The 21,498-nt window shown below is 40.1% G+C and overlaps 1 protein-coding gene across 38 annotated transcripts in view; it reads left to right on the top strand.

Annotated features, from left to right (window-relative positions):
* The window catches only part of TCF4 (transcription factor 4), a 345,675-nt gene that overhangs the window by 164,163 nt on the left and 160,014 nt on the right, over positions 1-21,498 (top strand). For 32 of the 38 annotated variants that reach the window (XM_033087763.1, XM_033087749.1, XM_033087741.1 and 29 more), the window contains one exon: positions 4,069-4,133. In XM_033087763.1, coding sequence (XP_032943654.1) covers positions 4,069-4,133 — 65 coding nt within the window. Of the gene's footprint in view, positions 1-3,587; positions 3,964-4,068; positions 4,134-5,922; positions 6,020-6,595; positions 6,614-21,498 lie in introns of those variants that run through there. The other 6 variants (XM_033087754.1, XM_033087753.1, XM_033087752.1 and 3 more) reach the window with 5 other exon arrangements.

The raw sequence follows: 21,498 nt of genomic DNA, 5'->3' as shown, positions 1-21,498 counted from the left end.
GGTGTTGTGTCTGCTCATTTACAGTGTTTTTCTTGTTTAATTTTAAAAATTGTGACATAGTATTACATGTTCCGTGTAGACATCATTTTTGCAGAAGGAAGTTGTTTAGCCAATATGTCGACTCAGTTCATGAATTCATCTCTATAGCTTTCATTCAGCCTTCAGTATACTACTTCATTAGGTCATACCATTCGTGTTTCATGCACTGCAAACCGTCACCAGCAGCAAAATTTAACATTTGGTCCTTTTAGGTATAAACATGAATCAAATGCCTGACAAGATTTGTTTCTGGTATATATTTCAGCATACCCCCCACACCCCCTGTTCTGGGCATACAACAAATGTTACTAACGGGTACTTTTAGTTTTTAAAATATGGACAACAGTACTCCATGCAGTAAAAGACTTGAGCGATTAATGCTACCCTTATGCCTCTTTTGAGTAGTTTTAGCCATGGGGCTTGGCACTGCCACCATTGTCTTCGTGCCAAAAAAATATCCGCAGCGGCTGTCGCATTCTAGTACTGGAGGGTTGTCTTGAAAATTCTGCAGTGAATGCGCCGCGTTTGTTCATCACTGCTATCTCTTTTAAATATTGGAAAAATAGAATCTCCAGTTCTTTCAAAGCTCCGTTGTGGTTGTGGGGATGGGGGAAAGTGGGTGGCGAAGAATGGAGAACAGAGGAAAGAAGCTGTCTGCGCCAGCCAGTTGGTATAAGTGACAAAAATCCGTGCCTGACATAGAGTAAATGCAGATATTTAGGAGCTTTTGTGTTCCCGAGCATACATAGTTACTTGAGAATCCTGCTCAAACATGTTATCAGTACTCTTGAAAATTTTATTATCTGAAACAAATGTTCCAGTGATTTTTAAGCAGAAAATCAACATCAAGCCATAGCTAATTTTTAAGGGACAATTTACACAAAAGATGTATTTATTTTCCTAGAAACTGAGGTGTCATTGTAAAATGGCTGCCTTTTGTCATCGGGAAATGATAGGAATAGATAAAATAATACATTTGAGAAGGTGCTCGGGTTTATCCACAATCCCTGATTGTTTTGCTCCCAAACAGGGGTTTGGGCTCTGAGGGCAGATTTATAGTTGAATTTGGGAACAAAAAGATGTAATAAAGTTAAAGGCTTACACTATCAGAATGAAATGTGTTCGCTTGTGATCTCTGGAGCGATCTACTTGATGGTAAAAGTGGATGCTACAGATGAAATCTTTACAAGGAGCATAATCCTAAAAAAAAAAAAAAAAAAAAAAAAAAGGAAAGGGGAAAAAAAAGAAAAAAGCGCACCTCCTGGCCTCCTGCTGGCTGCACTGCCTCTTTGGTACCTCGCAGACTTCGACAGAGTCCTGGACGGGTGCCCATTGATGTCATGGAAACACTCAAATTACTGAGAATGATTCATGTCTATGCTGGGCTCTTATCCTCCCCCACACAAACAGGAGTAGATTTTTAACCCTGACAACTTGTAATTTGCAGTGGGTTTATTTTTGTATCTGGATAAATATTTTTTAACAAGCAAAATTAAGATTAAGCAGTCTGTATCTGATATGATAGTAAAGAATGCTGGGCCCATGTAGCCAAGAGTGCTTTGGGGGGCTCTGTGTAGCATGGGCTCATGTTCTTCTCATCTCTCCCTCCTCCTGCCCTCCCTTCCTACCCACTTGCTCTTTCCATTCTGCTCTCCCTTTATTTCTCTCCTTTCCTTTCACCTCTATCTCCCTTCTCTCTCTCTCTCTCTCTCTCTCTCTCTCTCTCTCTCTCTCTCTCTCTCTCTCTCTCTCTCTCTCTCCCCCTCTCTCTCTCTCTCTATCTGTCTCTATCTCTATCTCTCATCCTTACTATTTGCACTGACATTCTGGCTTTAAAATAATGGAAGAAATAGCTCTAACTTATATGACTTGAGACAAATCCTGGTAGAAAATTTTATCTCGCTGAGGTCTGTGTGCTGAACTTGACTTGGGAAATAATGCCAGGTGGTGAAATTCTATAGAGGACAGCTGAGAGAGAGAGAGAGAGAGAGAGAGAGAGAGAGAGCCTTTCTTCCTTCAAACTGTATTTAACAATCCAATTTTTAGAAATTACCAAAGCAAGACACTAGATGTTCAATTTCCTAGGAAGTCAGAGCAAATTCTTCTGTTTCTTTCTGTCGGCCTGTTTGCCTGCCTACCTACCTACCTCTCTACCTGACTTTCTAGTTATTAAACAAGTGAATATTATCTCAAAGTGAAGTATTGTGTGGTTATACTGAAGCTTTTTAGATGAAAGAGCTTAAGGAAGGACATACGTCATTTGATAGCTCATAAAGGTCAGGTCTTTTCTGTTGGTAATATTTGTAAAGAGAAGTCAAAGGGTATCAATAGGTTGTATTTGACTTATCCAGAAGAGTAAATATGTCTGTATGACCATTTGCACTGCTGAACAGGTAAATGAATCTTTTCTTCAATGTAAAATCCTCATACAATTTGAGTTATTCTGTTAGATCTCCCAAAACTGACATTCCGTGAGGTGATATCCTGTTTCATAGAATTAAAACTGACATGGGCATTGATTTGCTACTTTGTACTGACCACTGTTCCAGAAATGGGGTGGGGGGATGTTTTCCCAAGTTTGAGATTCCTTGAAATCAGTAGAAAACTTAATACTGGGGGAGAGAGGGTTAATTTTAAGACTCAGGTTTAGCTTACTTTGAAAATCATCTTCCATTTTTTATATATAGTGACTTAGATACAAGGCACACTTTTGATCAGATATAAAATTTATTAAAATACGTTCTTTGTGTGGTGCAGAAAGACATACACTAATAACATTGCCATTGAACTAAAAGATAAAAAAATGACTGCTGTTACTTTTAGCATTTGTGTTAATTTGGCTCAGTTGAGGGGAAAATTTGGGGGTTATAAACTTTAGACAGGTATGCAATCAGCCCCTCAAAATACTAGTTTTGAATTTTCCCATTGAAAAAAGAATACTGTAGCCCTAGGTGTAAGGTACAATGTTCCTTAAAACTCTAGTCTCAAAGAAAGAAGTAAGTAAGTATCCTTCAGTCTCAGGCGAGGTGGGGTTTGTGTTCTTGGGTTCCTGGCCATGTCACTAGCCCCTTTGAATGCCCTGGGATGGACTGATTTTCTATGATGACTCTTTCTATGTCACTAAACTACTGCTTAGATCTCTTATAATGTGGTTTCATTGTCTTCCTTGCTGATTATTAAGGCTAAACTTACTGTTAAAAAAACAAATGATCAGCCTTAGTTTGAGCCTTAGATGTGGCCAAATAGCACTGAGGCTGTGTATGCATCTCTGTAAAGCTGTCTATAGATAAAAATCAGGGTGTTAGAATTGGAACAAGACCTTCACGTTCCATTATCCCATGTTCCGCTGGTCTACTGGTAGAATATGAACTTGGGTTCAGAGTGGGCAATGTTTCAGAAGTCCTCTTTCCCAAAAGTAAACTTCATCATCATCTTGATCATGATGTGATTTACTCCTGGGAAAGGGAGTTTAAAAACAAAAAGAAAAAGAGAGAGAGAGCGAGAGAGTCAAAGAGAGAGAGAGAGAGACAGAGAGAGAGAGAGAGGGTCTCAGAATTTTGAATAGTTTCTTTGCTATATTCACCATCTGGAAAGCCTTGATTGATTAGCTTTGGCCTCACCATTAAGTGTCAATATAATCAATGGGAATTACTAGGCTAGGGTCATTACATAGATAATTTGCCTGCTGTGTAAATAAAAAGGAAGTTGTTTAAATTTTGTGAGAGAGAAAGAAAGTGAAAATAAGGAATGACAATTTGTTTGTTAGAGAGAGTGGAGGCCATTGGAATGACAGTTTTTGGAAGTGTGGAGCAGTTTGGCTAAGAATAGGAATGAAGGATATTTTTTTCCAGTTTATCATAGCCAGAGTGAGGAAGTGTTATTCCCTCTCTTGCTTGCATACATTGCCAGTAGTGCCTACTTTACGTATGTAAACATCGGGGAAGAGAAGTAGATGTCTGTTACCTGGAGGAGATATTTTTTAAAGGAAAAGACACAATTTACACTTTTTTTTGTTGTTTCTCTTGGCAGGTAAAACAGAAAGGGGCTCATACTCATCTTATGGGAGAGAATCAAACTTACAGGGTTGCCACCAGGTAAGTGAGAATCTCGCATGGGGAAGGATTGAGAGAATTAACTTGGTAAATCAGTTTGTTTTGTAAATTAGATTATGCATTTTAGACTGTGACACTCAGATGCACTAAAAGTCTGCCGATGCCTTTCTTTTTAAAAAGTAATGAAATAACACAGAGCTTGCAAGTAATAAATACCCCATCTTTAGATCTCTGGCGTATCAGAACTACATTCACTGGCTTCTTTTTATTTCTTAATCCATCAGCCGGTACAAGGGGCACTGTTTGCAAACCAGCGATGTCTGTTAAAGTGGTTCTATCAAAAGAGTTTATTTGCAGTTAAGAACCTAAGAATTTCTTACACTGGAAATACTTTGTGCAGTCATGTGTCAGACCATGGGTTCGGGTGGCTAGTACCCTAAATTATAGTTTTCATAGGGACTGTATGATGTTGTGTGAAAACAGGGTTGTATTGAGGGATAAAAATGTCTGTGAAAATATGATTTGTTGTCCCTTTTTGTTTCTGAATTGTTTTTGGCTGGAAGTCAAGGCCAGCAGGCTAACAGCAAAGCCGTCTCAAGGGAAGCATGCGTGAGCTTGAAAAATAAGAGTACTTTAATTAAATAATAAAATGCCAGTGTAATACAAAGGTATAGCATGTGTGCGTTTGTGTCTCTGTGCACTCTCCATTTGCATACTTTTAACTCTCCAGAGAAAGCCCCGTTCTAAAAATACTATCACTAGCCAAAAGTGTAAGCTTTGTTTCTAGACAATTGAGATTTTATAGATGCTTTCTTTTTAATTTTAGTATCGGTGTTAATCATGTGTTTAAAATCTATTTTTTTTAAGACTTAGGTTTTCTTTTTATAAGTGCATTGATTTCTTACTTTGTAAACTCTTGATAGAATTTAATGCTCCTTTTTAATATTCAGAGCTTTCTACTGTTTTATTATTCACCCAAACAGAATGTGTGTTCTTTTTGTGTTGGAAAGGGAATGCTTGTTCTCTTGAACCCTCTCACCCTCCTATTTTCTTTAATGATACATTAAAAAAAAAAAAATCCATCTAAAATTTTTAAAACAACTGGTTAATATATCCTGAAAAATGTAAGCAGCTTTAGTAATTAAATAGAGCCCGTGAAGTAGGTTTCCTTTTCTTATCAGTCATCTACCACTAAAGGTGGAATTCTGGTGGAGTCTTTTTGTTTTGTTTTTCTTCTTTTTTCCTGGATATATTTGCGTTTTTCAAGTTTACTCCTTTGGCCCAGCCACCAGTGCAGTCATATTCAGCATCTAAAAGATTTGTTGCGATGAGGTGAATGTGCCTGGTTAAGAACTCCTGCTACACAAGCTGCAGAGTACAGTTCATGGCAGTTTGTTTGGAAAGAATTCTGCAGGAAAGAAATTTACAGCCATTCCAGCGCAACGGAAACATCTTTGGAATGTGAGTGCAAATGTTCGGGGTAGATAGCCTGGGCGACCAGCCTCTCAGTGCTGAGTCTCTGGTGTAAAGCTCTCAATTCCTGCAGAAGAGCCTGTTCCTGTGTATCTGGTTTCTGAGGGTCAAGGCAGAGGTCGTTAGAGTTTTGGGGAGAAGAAAGTTGACAACATCCTTCCTTTTTGCAGATGGTCATGGCAGAGGTCTCTGTTTTGCTGGGCCTCTTTTTCTGGTCAATGAGAGAATAGGCTTCCTCGCCCCTGTATCCTTTCTTACTAATAGGAATTGGCGTGATTCCTCACAGACACAAAGATTTCCTCTGCTGAGTAAGCGCGAGGCCCCTTAACTTGTGAAAGCATCATCCAGACCGCGTGAGTCTGTCTGTGTATGTGCAGGGACACAGACCCTCCCTCGGTTTGTGGGAAATACTTCCCTCGGGTGAAACTGAAGTTAATTTTTTTGGCAAACACAAGGTGAGAAGTGGAAGGGGGCAGAGGGTGGAGTGTAGAGGTGGATGGACTGGCATGTGATGGCTGAATTTCTGGGCCTTGGGAGGTTCATTTTGAGACATTCATGGCCAGGAAAATTCTGTTATATAGAAGAGTATGACTGCATATGCTTTTCTTAACAAGTCTTCATAATACAGATGTGGAGTGTGGATCCTTTTATTATTTCTGCTTCATGGTTCTGAGCCTTGCAAGAACTGACTATCTCTGTGCTTAGCAAGGTCTCAGCAGTATCCATAGACAGTGTGGTCACTTATGGATTCATAAAAGAGCGAAATTTTGGAAATTCCCCGATCGAGGAAATAGGGGTTGGAGATGAAAAGTGTACATATTATGAATTTCTGCTTTCTGTGAAATTTGAGAATAGAACAGACCATACAGCAGTGTGTCTTCCAGTGAATGAGTTTCTGTGGTGGCGAATTGTTTTTGTTTTTGTTTTTTTTGAATCTCTGTCTCTAACACCAGCTATGCAAACCAAAAAGAAAGGCAGATTCTCGGTATCTTGGGCTTCAAGTCTAAATAGCAGATCACAGCTGAAATGATCCCTCACTGGGTGGCAAGGTGAGTGACTTGCATGGAGGAGAGGCTTTTGTTTTCTCCTGTCGACTCCATTATAGAGAAGCAGGATGGAAAACCTTTCGATGATACGCCCTAAGGAGCATAAAAGCTGCTTTATTGTATTATAACAAATGTATCCTGTGGACTTCTAGGGTGAGCACTGTTACATGGCAACTTGCTTATTCCAGTCCCAATAGCCTTTTGTTTGGTGTAGAGAAATAGCGGTGGTAAGCAACAGGTAGCAAAACACTGTCTTGGAGAAATGTATATTGTTTCAAAAATGTATCAGGTTTAAAATATTATATTTATATATTGGTTTAAAATATTATATTTATATATTGGTTTAAAATATTATATTTATATATTACGTTTCTCTTGAGGATTTAACACTGCTTGTGATATATATGTGGCTTTTTAAAAAAGTGGGCTATTTTAGCTGAAAAGTAAAAACCGGCAGGTCCTTGATTATCAATTATTTTCATTAAAAATAGTAATGGTATAATAATGAATTTATTACTACATTTCTACATAAAATTATCAGAAATAATCCTGGTGACTTTTTCAGACTTTTGAAATAATATGGAAAATGAACCAATAGACAAACTAAAGCGGCCAAATGGACTTTTTTTAGTTCTCACTAAACATGGCAAAACTAATTTAAATCAAATTGGGGTACGGAAATCACACCCAGGCTTAAAATGTTCTTGCCAAATTGCAACCTCATACTACTTTTACTGGCAGAGAAAATAAAATTTATAATGGAAAGTCTGACAGAAATGAAAATGAGCGGAAAGAAAGTTTTTCTCAAGATAGTCCAACTTGAACGTGATAACCAATAGCTAATATACCGAAGGGGCATCACTGCAAAGGACAAAAGAGAAAAAAAGGTCATTTGCTTGTGGACTCTTGCTGCTTTAAATAGGATGTTTGGTGATTGCAAAGTTTTTTTTTTTTAATCTTGCTGAGATCTTCTGCTTTTGAATGAGATGATGATGTCAACGAAAATGTTATTAAGGCAGAAGTTTTCCCCTTAAATGGAAATTCAGCATTGATTATCAGGAATTATTTGTCTTTTCTTTCTGGGATATAGCCTGTCTCAAGCAATGGTTTTATTATTAATATTTACTAATTAGGTGTGTGTGTGTGTGTGTGTGTGTGTGTGTGTGTGTGTGTGATATATGGAAAGCTGGGCCCTATCTGAGACCAATTAAGTTAGATTCTTATGAGTTGGGCCTTAGCATTTCTTACAACTCCCCAGCCGATTCTAATGTGCAACTAGGTTTGGTGGTTTCTTAGAATGTTCTATAGGAATATACTCCAAAGCTCTGTGTTCAAAATCTGTTGTTGCCACTGACCTTGAAAAGGCTTTTAGATTTTTGCCTTTATTTGATTATTTAAGACATAGAAATATATTGCATATGTACTTCATTTAACAAGCAATGAAAATGAGTGATGTGCTGAAACTCAGTAAGATGCCTTGAAATCTTTATACAAAATTCCACAACTGAATGTTCCAGTCTATATCTTATTTTCTCTAGTGAAGTCCAAGGTTTTAACCTCATCCACATTCTTTTTCTTCCTCAGCAAATAATCAAATAGGACTGTGCTGATAAAGTTTATTTGATGTTTAGATCTGAAAGCCAATGGGATTTAAGAATTAGGCATAATCTCAAATATCTTTGCTAAATTTCAGTAACTTTGAAGCTCTAGAGGAAATGGATCTTCTCTATATGTAATTTAGTTTCCTCATAAACCTAGTCATTTTCAATTCATTGAAATTAAATGTAGGGTTGGTTCTGAAACAAATCACATATTTAAGAATTAATTTTTTCTTCATTAATTATTTTTATTTTTGATACAAAAAGAATTACAAATTACATGCTTTTAAAACTTTTGGCCTCTTTAAGGGTTTTCGTATCGAAAGTCATCATAGAAAGGAAATAAGCAAAAAAGGCATGAAATCCTTTTGCTCTTTTTATGAAAATGGCTATTTAGGTCTTGTCTCAACAGAAACACATCTTGGTCTTTCATTTGACATTAGGCTAAGTGTTTCTTCACACTGTGCAGTAGTTGTGCGCATTCTTCCTGGGACCCTCTTCCACCCATGACTGCGTTGTATGCCCCTGTGTGCTTACTGCCTTCATGCTTCACCTCGTCGTGCTTTGCAGATTTGCCATTATTTCTGTTTGTCAAGTGCTGGTCTCTACCAGGATTCCGTAAACTCCTGGAGGACAGGGACCTTGTGGGCTTTCTCTTGCACTGTGTGGACTCTGTGCCCAGCCAGCCGTGTGATGACTGGAATGACCTCATGTTTATTTCTCCAGCATCACTTTTAGGAATCATTTCGAGAGTAAAGTCTGAAGAGCAATGTATGAGAACCACCTAGTGAGCATGGCTTGCCTACCTACGAAAACCAGAAAATCATACTCTGTCAAAGGCCTTTGGAAGCCCTTTCTTCTCTCTTGCTGTGCAGACCCTGGAATGACCCAGAGGCCAGATCCTGGAGAGTCACTTGTCACTCACTTTCCAGGGGCTGAGGACTAGCCTGGTGGCCTCACTGTTCTAGGCCTGAATGTTCTGAAAGGAGACGATGACACAAATATAGATTTTCTGTGTTTCTGGTGGGTATGTTATTGGAACCGAAGATCAGGACCCAGGCCTGTCCTTGTTGAATGTGCCAGTGTAGAACAGAATAGTTAAAATCCCGACAGTGTCAGACATCATAGGGCCTGAGTTTGCCGTGGGTATGCCATTGTGATTTGCCCTGAGCACAGTTTTTTGGGCAGCAGCACATTAGTTTTGGGGCATTTCTGTGGGTGTGTACCCCTCTCCCAACAGCTACCCAGCACCCCCTAAAGGGGAGAACGGAGCCATTCTTTCATTGTATTGGTTAACAAATATTTATTGGCCCTTTAGTCGTGTGTTAGGTACTATGGAGAAAAACAAAGGGAGGCTCTTACACACCCTCTCTTCCATCCCCAACCAGCGGCTTTGTGGATATTAAGGGGGAGAATCAAGCTCCATTTATCTAATTAAAAATTTTTTTAACCTTATGGTATAGATTTTCAAATACTCAGGAAACTTGAAAAAATAATAAAATGAAGGGCATATACTCACCACTTGAACAGTTGTTAGTATTTGTTGTATTCGTTTTATGTGTTTATATGTATATATTTATGTATTTTTCAGTGAACCATTTTGAAGTGGCATATCTAATAAGATTTTACCCCTAGATTTTTATCATGTATCTCTTAAAATTAAGAATACTTGCCCGTTTAACTAAAATATGATTATCACCCCTAACAAAATTAACAATAGTTTCCTAATTTAGTACCCAATCTGTATTCAAATTTTTTTAATTGTCCCATGAAAATGTCTTTGCTAGCCTTGGCGTGGGGGAGGAGGGACAGTGCATTTATGCATTTCTGTGTCTCTATAATTTCTTTTATACTAGAACAGTTTCTGTAATTTTTTAAAAGAATGATATTTCCCTTAAAGAGATTGGGTCAGTTGTTTTGGAAAAATATACCACCAACCACCCGCCTTCTAGAATTGTCGGATTATTTCTTTGTGGTACTATTTAATTTGTTCCTCTACCATTTATTTGTCTTGCCTACAAATTGAAAATTAGGTCTAAAGCCTTATTCAGATGAAAGTGGGCCTGAGTATAGGTGACGCTATGTGCTTCCCGCCAGAAGCATATACTGTTAAGTTACGTTGCTATTGGTAACGCTAACTTTAATCACTTGGTGAAAGTGGTACTTTCCCGCCGTCTCTCCGCTGTAAATAAACATTTCCCTTTTGCAATTAGCAAACAATCTTTGTATTGATACTTTAGCACTGGGCAGCTATCCCTGTTCCCAAGCAATCTTTGACCCAGTGGTTTCAGCATACATTAATGATGCTTGCCTGAGTCTGAGGTCTTTGAACTAATGATTTTTTAAAACTCCATCATTCCTTTTACATTTATAGCTGACATTATTCTATAAAGAACTCTCTTTTATTGTTCATTTCAGCTCTGTCAATTTAAGTGCTTCATACATATACAAGTATAATGTTAATCCTTGCATTAAATATGGTACCTTACCTGGAGGAAACTATTAAAGCCTTCTTCAAATCGTTTAAGGTATATTGATAAGAAAAATAGTTATGGCTCAGGCTAATGTTCAGAAAAGCTTTAATGTAGGAGGGAGGAGGTAATTATGTGTGTGTTTCCTTGCAAGCTAAACTCTAGTATTTTTTTTTTTTTTGGCTGAAATTTGGAGCTTTATGAGAAGCTCTGTACCCCTAGCAGTTAGGTTTATTTTGCCACAAGCGCTGGAGTTTCTGTAGATCCTCCCTAGTCCTCTATAGTCTAGTAATTATTCTTAAAGATGTCACAAGGTTGACCCCAGTAGCTGACCCACTGCGCCTAGAGGGTGCTGTGATGCTCGGTGAGTCGCTCTGTTAAGGACCATTGCGAGAGCGGTCCCAGCCCCTTCCTCAGTCCTTTCACAACCCAGATGTGGCTAACGAGTGAATGTCAAAATGAGTGAATTTCTAAAAGTTGGTTTGGGCTCAATCTAGAGGAAGCCTGGGGAGCTAATATTAGGTGCCAGCATACACTTCCGAGATCATTATATAATTCTTATTTCATAATTAAGAAAATGATGCTCAGAGAAATAAAGTAAGCCAACACAAGGTCTTACCCCAAGTAAGTCTCAGAGCCAGGCCTTGAAGGCTAACGTCTGACTTTAAAGCCAGTGTTTTTCCAACTTGGGTTTCCTGCTGCCCAAGCCCATGAAGAGGTGTCCAGGCTCAGAGGGCTATGTTAGCGCCCATGTGGGAAACCACTGTTGGTAGACTCCAGGCCCACTACCCCTCCGGGCCTAACACGGGGCCTGAACAGAGTGGTGTGGCATCGCTCAGGTCTGCCCAGGAAGCACCGCACTCTGAACGTGGGGAAACACAGGGGGCCACACTGCTCCTGAACAGCCAGCCTTTAAAAAAAAAAACACAAAACTAAACCACATGTGTCGATAGGAATAAATATTCTGTAACATCCTCAGAATTAGCATATGTGATTTCATTAAAACCAATGAAGATTCCCTGTGAAAAGGCTGGGGTAGAATATGCCAGTTCACATTTTAACATGAACGCTTTCTTAAAAATAAAACTTTCTTAAAAATGTGGGCCTTGCTTTTTGTGCAATGTGGGCAGAATATGGTTTGCTAGTACATGAATTTGGGTTCATCGTAGATCAAGTAATTCTTCCAAAAATACAACTACTTAGAATGAAATTCTGAACGCATACCTTTAGCAGACTCTTTAAATGTGACCCAATAATTTTTCGATAATGGCATTTAACTCTTATATTGTGAAATATATGAAATGGCGAGCGTGTGTTAGAAGCATAGGCAAGTTTTAGCCAACAGTTCAGGACAACTAGAGCATAAAAAATCATTAAAATTGCTTTCACATGATTTTTATGAGACACCAAAGAAACAGAGTCCTGGTGTCCAAACTGAAATTTCACCAGAATCTTGGGATTAACTTCTCTTTTATTGTGTCTTTTCAGCAATTAGGACTACAATTCATCTTTATATTTTGGATATGTAAAGAGCAAGGGGAAAACCAATCAATTCCTAAGTAATTGATTTAACCCTGAGGAATACCTGATAAAATTTAATGTTGAAACATATCTGCTTATCATGTAGAAATCTGTATAGCCCTATAACTTCTTTCCTAAGAAAGACAATATACTCTCAATTCAGCATCAGGAAAATGTTTCAGTATGAAATGGCAGAGATACTCATTCCTTTGTCTACGATCATGCTTGAAATGATTCCATCATTATGAAAATGTCTCCTGTAACTTAAAACTGAAATCCCAAGTTAAAGTATTGGGAGCACTGCAAGCTACCAACAAAAGCCTGTAATTGTTTTAGAAATAAATACGCTGGAAAGGAACAGGTAGTGAATCTGCTTCTGTGCCCGGTGCCTGCTTAGAACCGAAGAACCCCATCCTTTGAGAGAGAGAGAGAGAAAGAGAGAGAGAGAGAGAGTTCTGGACGTTTATGTGGATTTCTTTACATGTGCTTTCCCTCACAGATAAACTAAACTGAGCTTCCTAAAGCTCGGGCCTTTTATGTTCAGTGTGTTATTTATTATCTAACAGAAGTCATTTCTTGGGAAAGAAATACGGCAAGAATACATAGTTGCATGTGCTTTAGCATTTCTAATACACCAATGTTTTTTCATAGTATGGCACTTCTTTTTGTCAGACATCTTTGTATATTTAATAAAAGGATAAGTCAAACTTTGGTGGGTGAACTTTTTAGCCTGGCACTTCCCCAGATTTCATTGAATAGAATATATCATCACTGTTATATTCTTACCGTTTTTAATGAAATCTATATATCCATTGATTAGATTAACCTCTCCTTTCAAAAGACATTTTCCAGTGAAGGCTTTCTACGATGTTTTAAAAAATAACCAGGTATATCTTATTTTCAACCCACCTCAGAGCCATGTTTATGTGAATTTGGGACAGCAATTCAGGGATAAGAAAGTAATTAAGGAAGAACTTCATTGAGGTTTTCAGTGACCATCCTCTAGAGCTCTAGATGTGGGGTTCTCTGTGTGTTGGGGTCTGACTGTGCACACACACAGAATAATTCAAGCTCATTTGCACCGTGATAATGAACAGCAGAGCATTGAATCTTTCTGGTTTTATTGGTATTGTATACAGTAAGTTATTAAATTTCATCTTTGTAATACACCTGCAGTAAAGTAACAAAACATTGCTGCACTTAAGGAACGTGTGTGTGGTACAATGCCCTCCCCCACCATTTCAGCCCCCCCCCCCAACAGCTGCTTACAGATTTCAAGATCCATTGTATATATTCCCTTGAGCCCACCTCTAATAATCGAGACACATCTGCCATTGCAGTATTATAGGCATATGTAGTTTTATTGAAAACTATACCTGTAAAAAAAATTAAATAACTCCTACCTCAATTAAATTGGCAAGCTACCTTTTGCAAAGATCATATTGCAGACCTCCTGAGACTCAGTGAGTTCATTTTATTCTTATATTACAAATCACTAAATATGTTATTTTTATTTAGCCAAGTAGCTAGCTTTTCTCATTCTTTGATGATAAGTCACTTTCATCTATCCTCACTTTTGTTTTCCTTTTCCCTTTATCTTTACATAATTGAAAAATAATACCATGCATGCTTTATGAAGGAAACATTGAGAGTCTGGCTACAATAAACACAGGCTAGGTCAAGTGAACGGAAAGGACTCTTTCGTGTAGCTTTAATTCTTAAGTGATTATTAAATATACATAAAGGTTACAACATCAGGATCAAAATTTTAAATCATCTTGTGCTTTGACAGAGATTGTTACAAGTTTCTTTCAGAGCCATTTGATCATAATGGCAGAGTGGGAAATAATATGAAGAGGGAATGAATTAGGAGGTCATACAAGCATATGTATATTGGACTAAATCCCTTACCTTAACATTTACATTTTGTTGAATATTGGGTCAATGATGAATGTCTATAATTTTTTATCCAAACAGGAATATAGTAAAACATTTTTGGAAATAAAAATATTTATGAGCATTACCTTATTCTCACTTGAGGTATGTAGGGTGTTTACATAGTTATTCATAATGAGTTACCACTGTTACATACTGAGTTATCACTGTAAACCACTGTTAACAGTGATTTAGCTAAGAAGAAAAGTTTGTAAATTTGCTTCACAATATCGTAGAAGAATCCAAAGACAAGGTGCCCACTATGTGAAAAGGAAGAAAACTATATACCCTTTTGGGAGAATGTGAAGATTCCACATTACATAGTTTCGTAGAAAGAAAGAATGTTGTGTGTTATTCAAAAGGACTATGTGTGAATGGGCTGAGGGAATGAGATGGATCTCTATCCCCAAAGAGAGCATTGAATCAGAAAATAGATCCTCTGATGGTGGTCGAAAAAGGTAGATGGTTTCACAGGATGAAGTCACATATAAATGTTAAGTGATAGTTGATATAGACTATCAAGTAGTGTATTAATCACCAGTCAGGAATACAAATAGTGGCATGTTTAAATGATGAATATTCTTTTGTGATGAGAATATTGATTAAAATCAGTTGTCATTTGGTTCCACTGGGGGTTACCTGGGCCTTTGAGTTCATGCTCAGTCTGTAATCAGCTATGATATTTTCTGCCCCTCTCATGGATCACAGGAATTCAATGTTTAATGGGGATAAAAGCCTGGCTCCTATATAGGCGCCATTGCTTTCAACTAGGACCCAAACCCCCAAGATAATCAGAATTCAAGATCTTAGAAGGATTTCAACTTTTTAAGTTGTCAATAGAAAAATACATTGTAAATTCCAAACAAACTTTACAAGGAAAACTCATGCACTAGTTGGAACAGACAACTTCATGTAGGCCATACCACCCTTTGAACCCCCATCCACTGAACTTTCTTCCCTTGGATGTGATTCACTCCTGCGGAAATACCTATGACCAGTACTTTTGATCGGTGAGGTCTGTTTGTCACACTGAGCTCTGCAACCCTAGAACTGTCATATATAGAGTGACTGGTACGACCCAACATCAGTGGTAAAAGATTTGCTATTGACAGTGATATGTGACAAAGAAGAATGTCAACAGCTGCTACTGTTACTTAAGGGACATCGTCCCTTAAGGAGTCTTTCTGCATCTCCGCCATTTATCTGTCTCAACCAAAGAGAAGTCGCTAATAAGGACCTATTCTTCTCCTAGCTATTCCCTTTACCAAGTAAGATTTGCTTGAATTTGTTCTCAGAGGGTGAGTCCTGAGTGCCCTTTTCTCAGTAGAAAGAATATTTACGTTTGGAGTTTTGTATGTGGAGGGAAGGGATGATTCATTGATTTTTTAGGAGAACTTGTTCTCTACCCACTTTTGCAGATAACACAAATACCCTATCATTCTTGGACTCTAGACTGTCTCCATTTCATACTTCATTACAAAGCAGACTTTCATCTCATTATATCCTAGGTAACTGTACCATCCTCTAAAATTTTATAGTGTGCCCTCAGAAGCTTACAGATGTCAAGATTGGAGGCTCCTTGGAGTTCCATCCAATCTGTCTCTCTTAGTTACCTGGTATAAATAATTTTATCTGTGCTGTAGATATTTGTAGGTATTGCTTAGAGATAGAACGCAGACATACTACATCAGCTCTGTAGAACCTCACCCATCAATCAGCACATTCTGGAACATTCAACAAGTATATATTCCACCACACTTTTATTGGGGTGTTCAATAAATATTTATTATGAAATAGCACTCTATGCCCTACTTCCACGATCATATCGTGATCTTGTTAGAGGGCTTGAGCTAATAGTAGAGCCACCTAATTTGAGACTCTAACATATAACTTTTCAAAGTCATATTCTTACATCTCTTTAGATATATTTTTCAAGAGGCTAAAGTTTGGCAGTTACCAATTAGATAATTCATCTAAGGTATTGTGCTTTTAACCTTCACTGTTACTGATTGTACCTCCCCTCTGGATTAGTTCTTTCATCTGTGTCCATTGTCTTGGTGACTGACCTCAAGCTGCCATCTGATACTATTCTGTCTTCATCACCCATAAGCCCTCAGTGTTCAGGTTTCAGCAGTTCTCTACCAATAAATCTGCCCTGTCGCCCACACTCCCGGTGACTACCATTGCTGTCTCTGCTGCTCTACTTTCCTTCACCCCTTACCTTCTCCCTCCCAGAGGGCCACTGGAGTGACAGTCTCCAGAAATCCCACAGGCGGTTAGGACCATGCTTAGTTCCCATCCCTCCATGGATAGGTAACCTGGTCCCTGTCGTAGCCTCCAGCCCTGTCCTTCGTACTCGCTGCTCGGGTCTGGTGTTCCAGCCAGACCGAGCGGTTTGGAGTTCCCTCAGGGGCTCATTCATGGTTCTGTCTGTCTTTACAAAAGCCCTTCCCTTGACCTGGAGTATCTTCATCCTGCCACCCCTTCTCCTCCCTTACATGCCTTTTACCAGATAACTCACACTCATGTGTTCTTTCCTCTGGCGACCCGTGGTGTCATAACCAGGCCAGAACTAGATGGCTCTCTTCTGTGCGCAGGTAGCCTGTGGTGCACCTCTCCATCCTAACAACTGCCACTCTCTACAGCAAGAGAAGGCCAAGGACGAGGCCTGGCGTCTGTATTCCCAACGCCTAACAGGGCCCTCTCAGTGAGTGTTTGCTCCGGAGTCAGTCGATGGATGAGTAAATGAATAAATGAATCAACAACAGTAACAATTCATGTAATTTGTGAACAAATAGCTTACATTTAAGCACTTTCATGCAAATTTCTTGTCTTAAATTAATCATGCCAGTGACTCTGGTGAGGTGGGAACTGTTTTTAATCCCCATTGTATTGATAATGAAATAGAGACTCCGAGCAATTTTGTCACTATTAATGGTGAGTGGCAGAAGTGGGACTGGGAGTAGACTTCTTTGGTTCCAGATTTATCATCGTCTCTATCACTTCTTTAACCCAGGATAAAGTTGGTGAAGCTTTTTGTTCTAGTAAGTAGCCTACAGAGTCTTCTCATTGATGGTCCAGCTTTCTTCTCTCTGTTCACTTGGTTATCATGCAGCTTAGTGGCCTCTTTCTTTGAACAAGAAAGACTGCATTTCTGATGAGGGTACGATGAACCCAGCAGTCTGTATATCAAGAGCCTTGTCTTTAGAGAGCCAAAAGAAAATATTTTGAATGTTTCCCATAAGTAATTACAAACTGCCTACCACATAGTGCATATTTCCTATGTTGTCGGTTACCTGTCAGTGGTAGTAATTTTGTATTGCTTCGGTTTGAAAGGACCATGGTGATGATGAAAGGGCCCCTGGTCACATGAGAATGACAAGGCCTTGAAGCTCAGGGGCAAGTGCGATACCAGCTGCATCTTGCCCCCAGGTCTCGTCCTCCTTTACTCTCCCTGGCGCATCTTGTTTGGAGAGGGGAAGTGGGAACATGGAAGAAGTGGATGCATTGAATAGATCATGAATTGTTTCCTCCACGTGGTTCTTTTTCTAATAACCTTGAGGTAGGATATGAAAAAAATAATAATGATAATGGGGTTAGTTTTGTTTATATTGAAATCCTTAAGGATAGAATGCAAGCATAAGAAAGGACCTGAAGGGTACCTAGTTCCCAGTGCCACTTTGTAGCAAAGGTAAGCTAAGGCTCAGAGATGTTAAGAGGCCTGTCACTGTCACACAGCAGATCTCACTCATGGACCCACACAAAACAGTTAAGATTCCAATAGTGGGTAACATTGAAATTTTTCCTTGATGTCTTTGTAGCCTCTTAATTCCCAAGAACCCAGGGCCACCCTAGACCACGAAGTAATGGCCAGGAGTAGCTGGAAAGACATCCTGAAGAAATTTCTAAATGAGTGCCCATCCCTTTGTTTAGTTACCACTGAATCGCATTGTCACAGAGCCAGAGGGTGGCGTTTGCTTGTAAATACTGAGTTTTTGAAATGTCACTGTAACACTGGAAAAATGTTGTCTCAAAAGGTTGCCAAAGTGACAGAATCCCGACATTGTAAATACCAGCCAACACAAGTGCTCATAAATGACAGGAAGAAAATAGACTTGACAAACTCCATAATAATCACTGATAACACTGTTTACCCTCAGTGACCAGGAGCTGTGAACTTGGATAAAAAGCACATGCGTGCAGATATCATGAATGTGTCTCAGCTCTAGTCATCCCAGAATATTTTGATGGAAAAGCTCCCTAAATATGGAAAAGCTTTACAATAACTAAGAAGCACGTGTGCACGAGAGGGTGTCAGGCAGCCCTAATGGCTGGAGAGAGCCTTAACTCTCGTCAGCACCCCAGAGGACGCATAAGGCCTCCATTGTTCTGCTCAGAACCAAACTGGGAGCCAGGCCGAGCAGGACAGTCAGTTCTCTATTTTCGATCGATGTGATTCCTAGAAGGTCCATGTGGCACGGGCAAGAGCTCACACACATGCCGTGTTCTCAAGAGAAACAACATATAGAATGAACGTAGCGATTAAAACCTCAGGGCTACAAAGGCAGGATCCCAGGAGAACCTGGACGAGACCTTCACTTGAGGACAGAGAGGCAGTGAAGGCTCCCTCCAGTCCTGATACTTCTATAGCCCTGGCTTTTGCTTAATAATAAATTCTTCCTCTGGGGAAATGATTGCCTCTTTCCCTCTTCTGTCCTAGCATTAACGCGGTCGCTGGGCGTCAGGGGCTCTAAGAGGACATGTGTAAGGTGCGAGGCAGTGGGCCTTAGCCTCTGGGATGCGGTTGCTCTCAGGCTTCAAGTGACACATATCCCAGTCTTCCCAGGGACACTTGGGACAATGGGGACTGAATGACAGAGGGCTGGACGCTCTGAGGTTTTCAACTGGTGAAAGAGAGACCCCGCTTACGAAGGAAACGGAGGAGTGACATGGCAGTCCCATGCACTGCTCCCGTCATTGCCCTGAAGGGGTGCATAGGGAACAACTGGGGCTGCTTGGAAAGACCTCCTTGGTTTCAAATGTGTGCAAAGTACTTTTTCTTAACATACACCTGTGTTATTTGTCCCCCCACCCCTGCCCCCAGTAAGCATGGCGTTCTTAATTAAAAATAAAAGGCTGCATTCAGTATTAGAAATACTCAGTGCTGATGAGATTTGGGGAAAACTACAAAATTACACATTGGAAACTGACATTGGACAAAGAAATGATGGCGATTGTGCTTCTTGGATTTTTATCCCTATGAAAGTATTTGTAAGAAGGAAAAAGCTTTCAGCCAGAAGGTGCCCACTTTAATCTTAGCCGGAGCAGTGGTGAAGAGTTTGAAATGACCTGGTGTCCAAGTCTGCAGATGTTGGTGGCCGTGAATAGGGTGTCTGTGGGTGACAATACAGCTTTAAAAAGGTTTGGGCAGAGGAGGGAACACGAGTGCCCCAAGCCCTTAGGAACTCAACTGTTGGCCTGGTGTCCTGGTGACATGGTCATTCCTGGATAGGGACCCAGTGTGCTTCTCGAGGTACCTGGCAGCTGGCAGGAGGCAGGGCGCGCTATTCCGGTTTGACCGATGAGGTGTAGGTGTCGGTGTTGGAGAGGCATGGCTGGTCTCAGGCCCTGTCCTGGAACAGCTCCTGCTTGTTGGTCATGAATGCAGGCAGTGATTGAATTGCCTCTTCCATTTCTCTCAGAGAAAGACAGCTTTGTCTTCCAGGGATGAGCTAGAAGGCAGTGGCCCCGTGGAAGTTCTGCAGCCTGGGCGCTCTGCAGCGATGGCCTGATGGCCTCGTCCCTGCAGCCTCTGACACCTGTGGGTGCCTCCAGGGACCGGAGAGTACAGAGGAAAAGCCCTGAATTTGGACTTTTTCTTTGACTCTCCACAAAGGACACTCACCCCCCAATAGCTACTCTTTCTACTTCTTTTCACTCTTCAGTGATCTTTTAAAAAAATATTTTATGTAGGCATGGCGGGTTTGGAATGGCTAAAGGAGAACTGAACAAAAGTGGTCAGTGCACACGGTGGCTGTGGCACGTCTCTGCGATGTTAGCGCCAGTTTCAAGAAGGCTCTGTTTTGTTCAAATTCACTTTTATTTAAAGCAGACTTCTGCTGTTCTGACTTGCACACTGCAGATGGACAGCCACAAATTCGACTCTCTATCCACTGTGGTTCTCTCCCCTTGCGTTTCTTCCTGATTCCTCTGCTTCCAACCAGCTGCTCTTTTAGAAACCAGAGAGAAGTAAAGAGAGGGAGGAGGCAGGCGGTGGGGAGACAGAAGTATGTGTACTGTCGGTGGGTAAAAATACCTGTCAGGCTCATAATGTAGCTCCATAGTGAGTTTAACATTTCATTATTCGTTTAGAGGGGATACCTTTGAGCTTATGAGTGAGCTAGTTAAGAAAATAAGTGCAAGATTTGGGGAACTTACTTTCCTAGTCTCCACATCCCCGGAGTGTCTTCTTTCAGCTCCACTTCCAGATCCGTGCCACCTCCACCCCCACTCTTAGTATTTATTCAGTTGTTGAAGCTCTGAATTTCAGCCTCCTCTCCCAGGATCTAGCCCCAAATTGCCCCCTGGTGGCTAGAGGGGGAAAGACAAGATGGAGGGTGGGGAAAAGGCTTGGAGGATCGTTTTGCTGCTTCTTTTTTAATACATACTTCTAGTTACCTATAATGGGTATCAGTATAATTCAGTCTTAATTTGAACCAGTTCTTAATAGGTTAGATTATCACTGTGTTTTCTTTGGGTCATTTTGCTCAGGGATGTCTTTCCCTGTTCTTGCTTTCCAGCTTCCTTTGGTCGGATTTTTGTTTCTATGCATACTGTATTGATAAGAGCCTGTGGAACAGTGCTAGTACCACTGGGGTGAGCACGAGCACACACACACACACACACACACACACACACACACACACACACACCAAACACACACAGAACAGGATAGTTGAAGACTGCACATGCTGACGCTCATGAGCTGGTGTGAGAGCTCTGGGAAGGGCTGTGATTTCACAGACAAGCTGATTAGCCAAGCACTTGTCACCTCCATTGCTACTCATTGGCCTACCAAGTGTGAGCGTGTCATCTAATTGACAGCTGTCTGTTGTCAGAGGGCCATCTTTTCTCCTTTTCAGTTTGACTGAACACAACAGAGACATCTGCAGAGCTCTGTGCAGCTCTGACAGCGTTGGCCTGCCTGCCAGCCCTCAGACTCAGAAGGTGGCATAATTGAAGAGCTCAGAGAAGAATATTAACTCACTGACCATCTTGGTTTGGTGTATTTTGGCAAAAAAAAAGTCACTGTTTGAAGTGGGTATAAGTCCATCTAAGTAGAGGAAGACATGAGATCAGTTTC

This window comes from Rhinolophus ferrumequinum, chromosome 19, assembly GCF_004115265.2.
Source record: "Rhinolophus ferrumequinum isolate MPI-CBG mRhiFer1 chromosome 19, mRhiFer1_v1.p, whole genome shotgun sequence".
Lineage (NCBI taxonomy): Eukaryota > Metazoa > Chordata > Mammalia > Chiroptera > Rhinolophidae > Rhinolophus > Rhinolophus ferrumequinum.
Note: the sequence above shows the minus strand (reverse complement) of the source record. Positions and strands in the feature narration are given on the sequence as shown.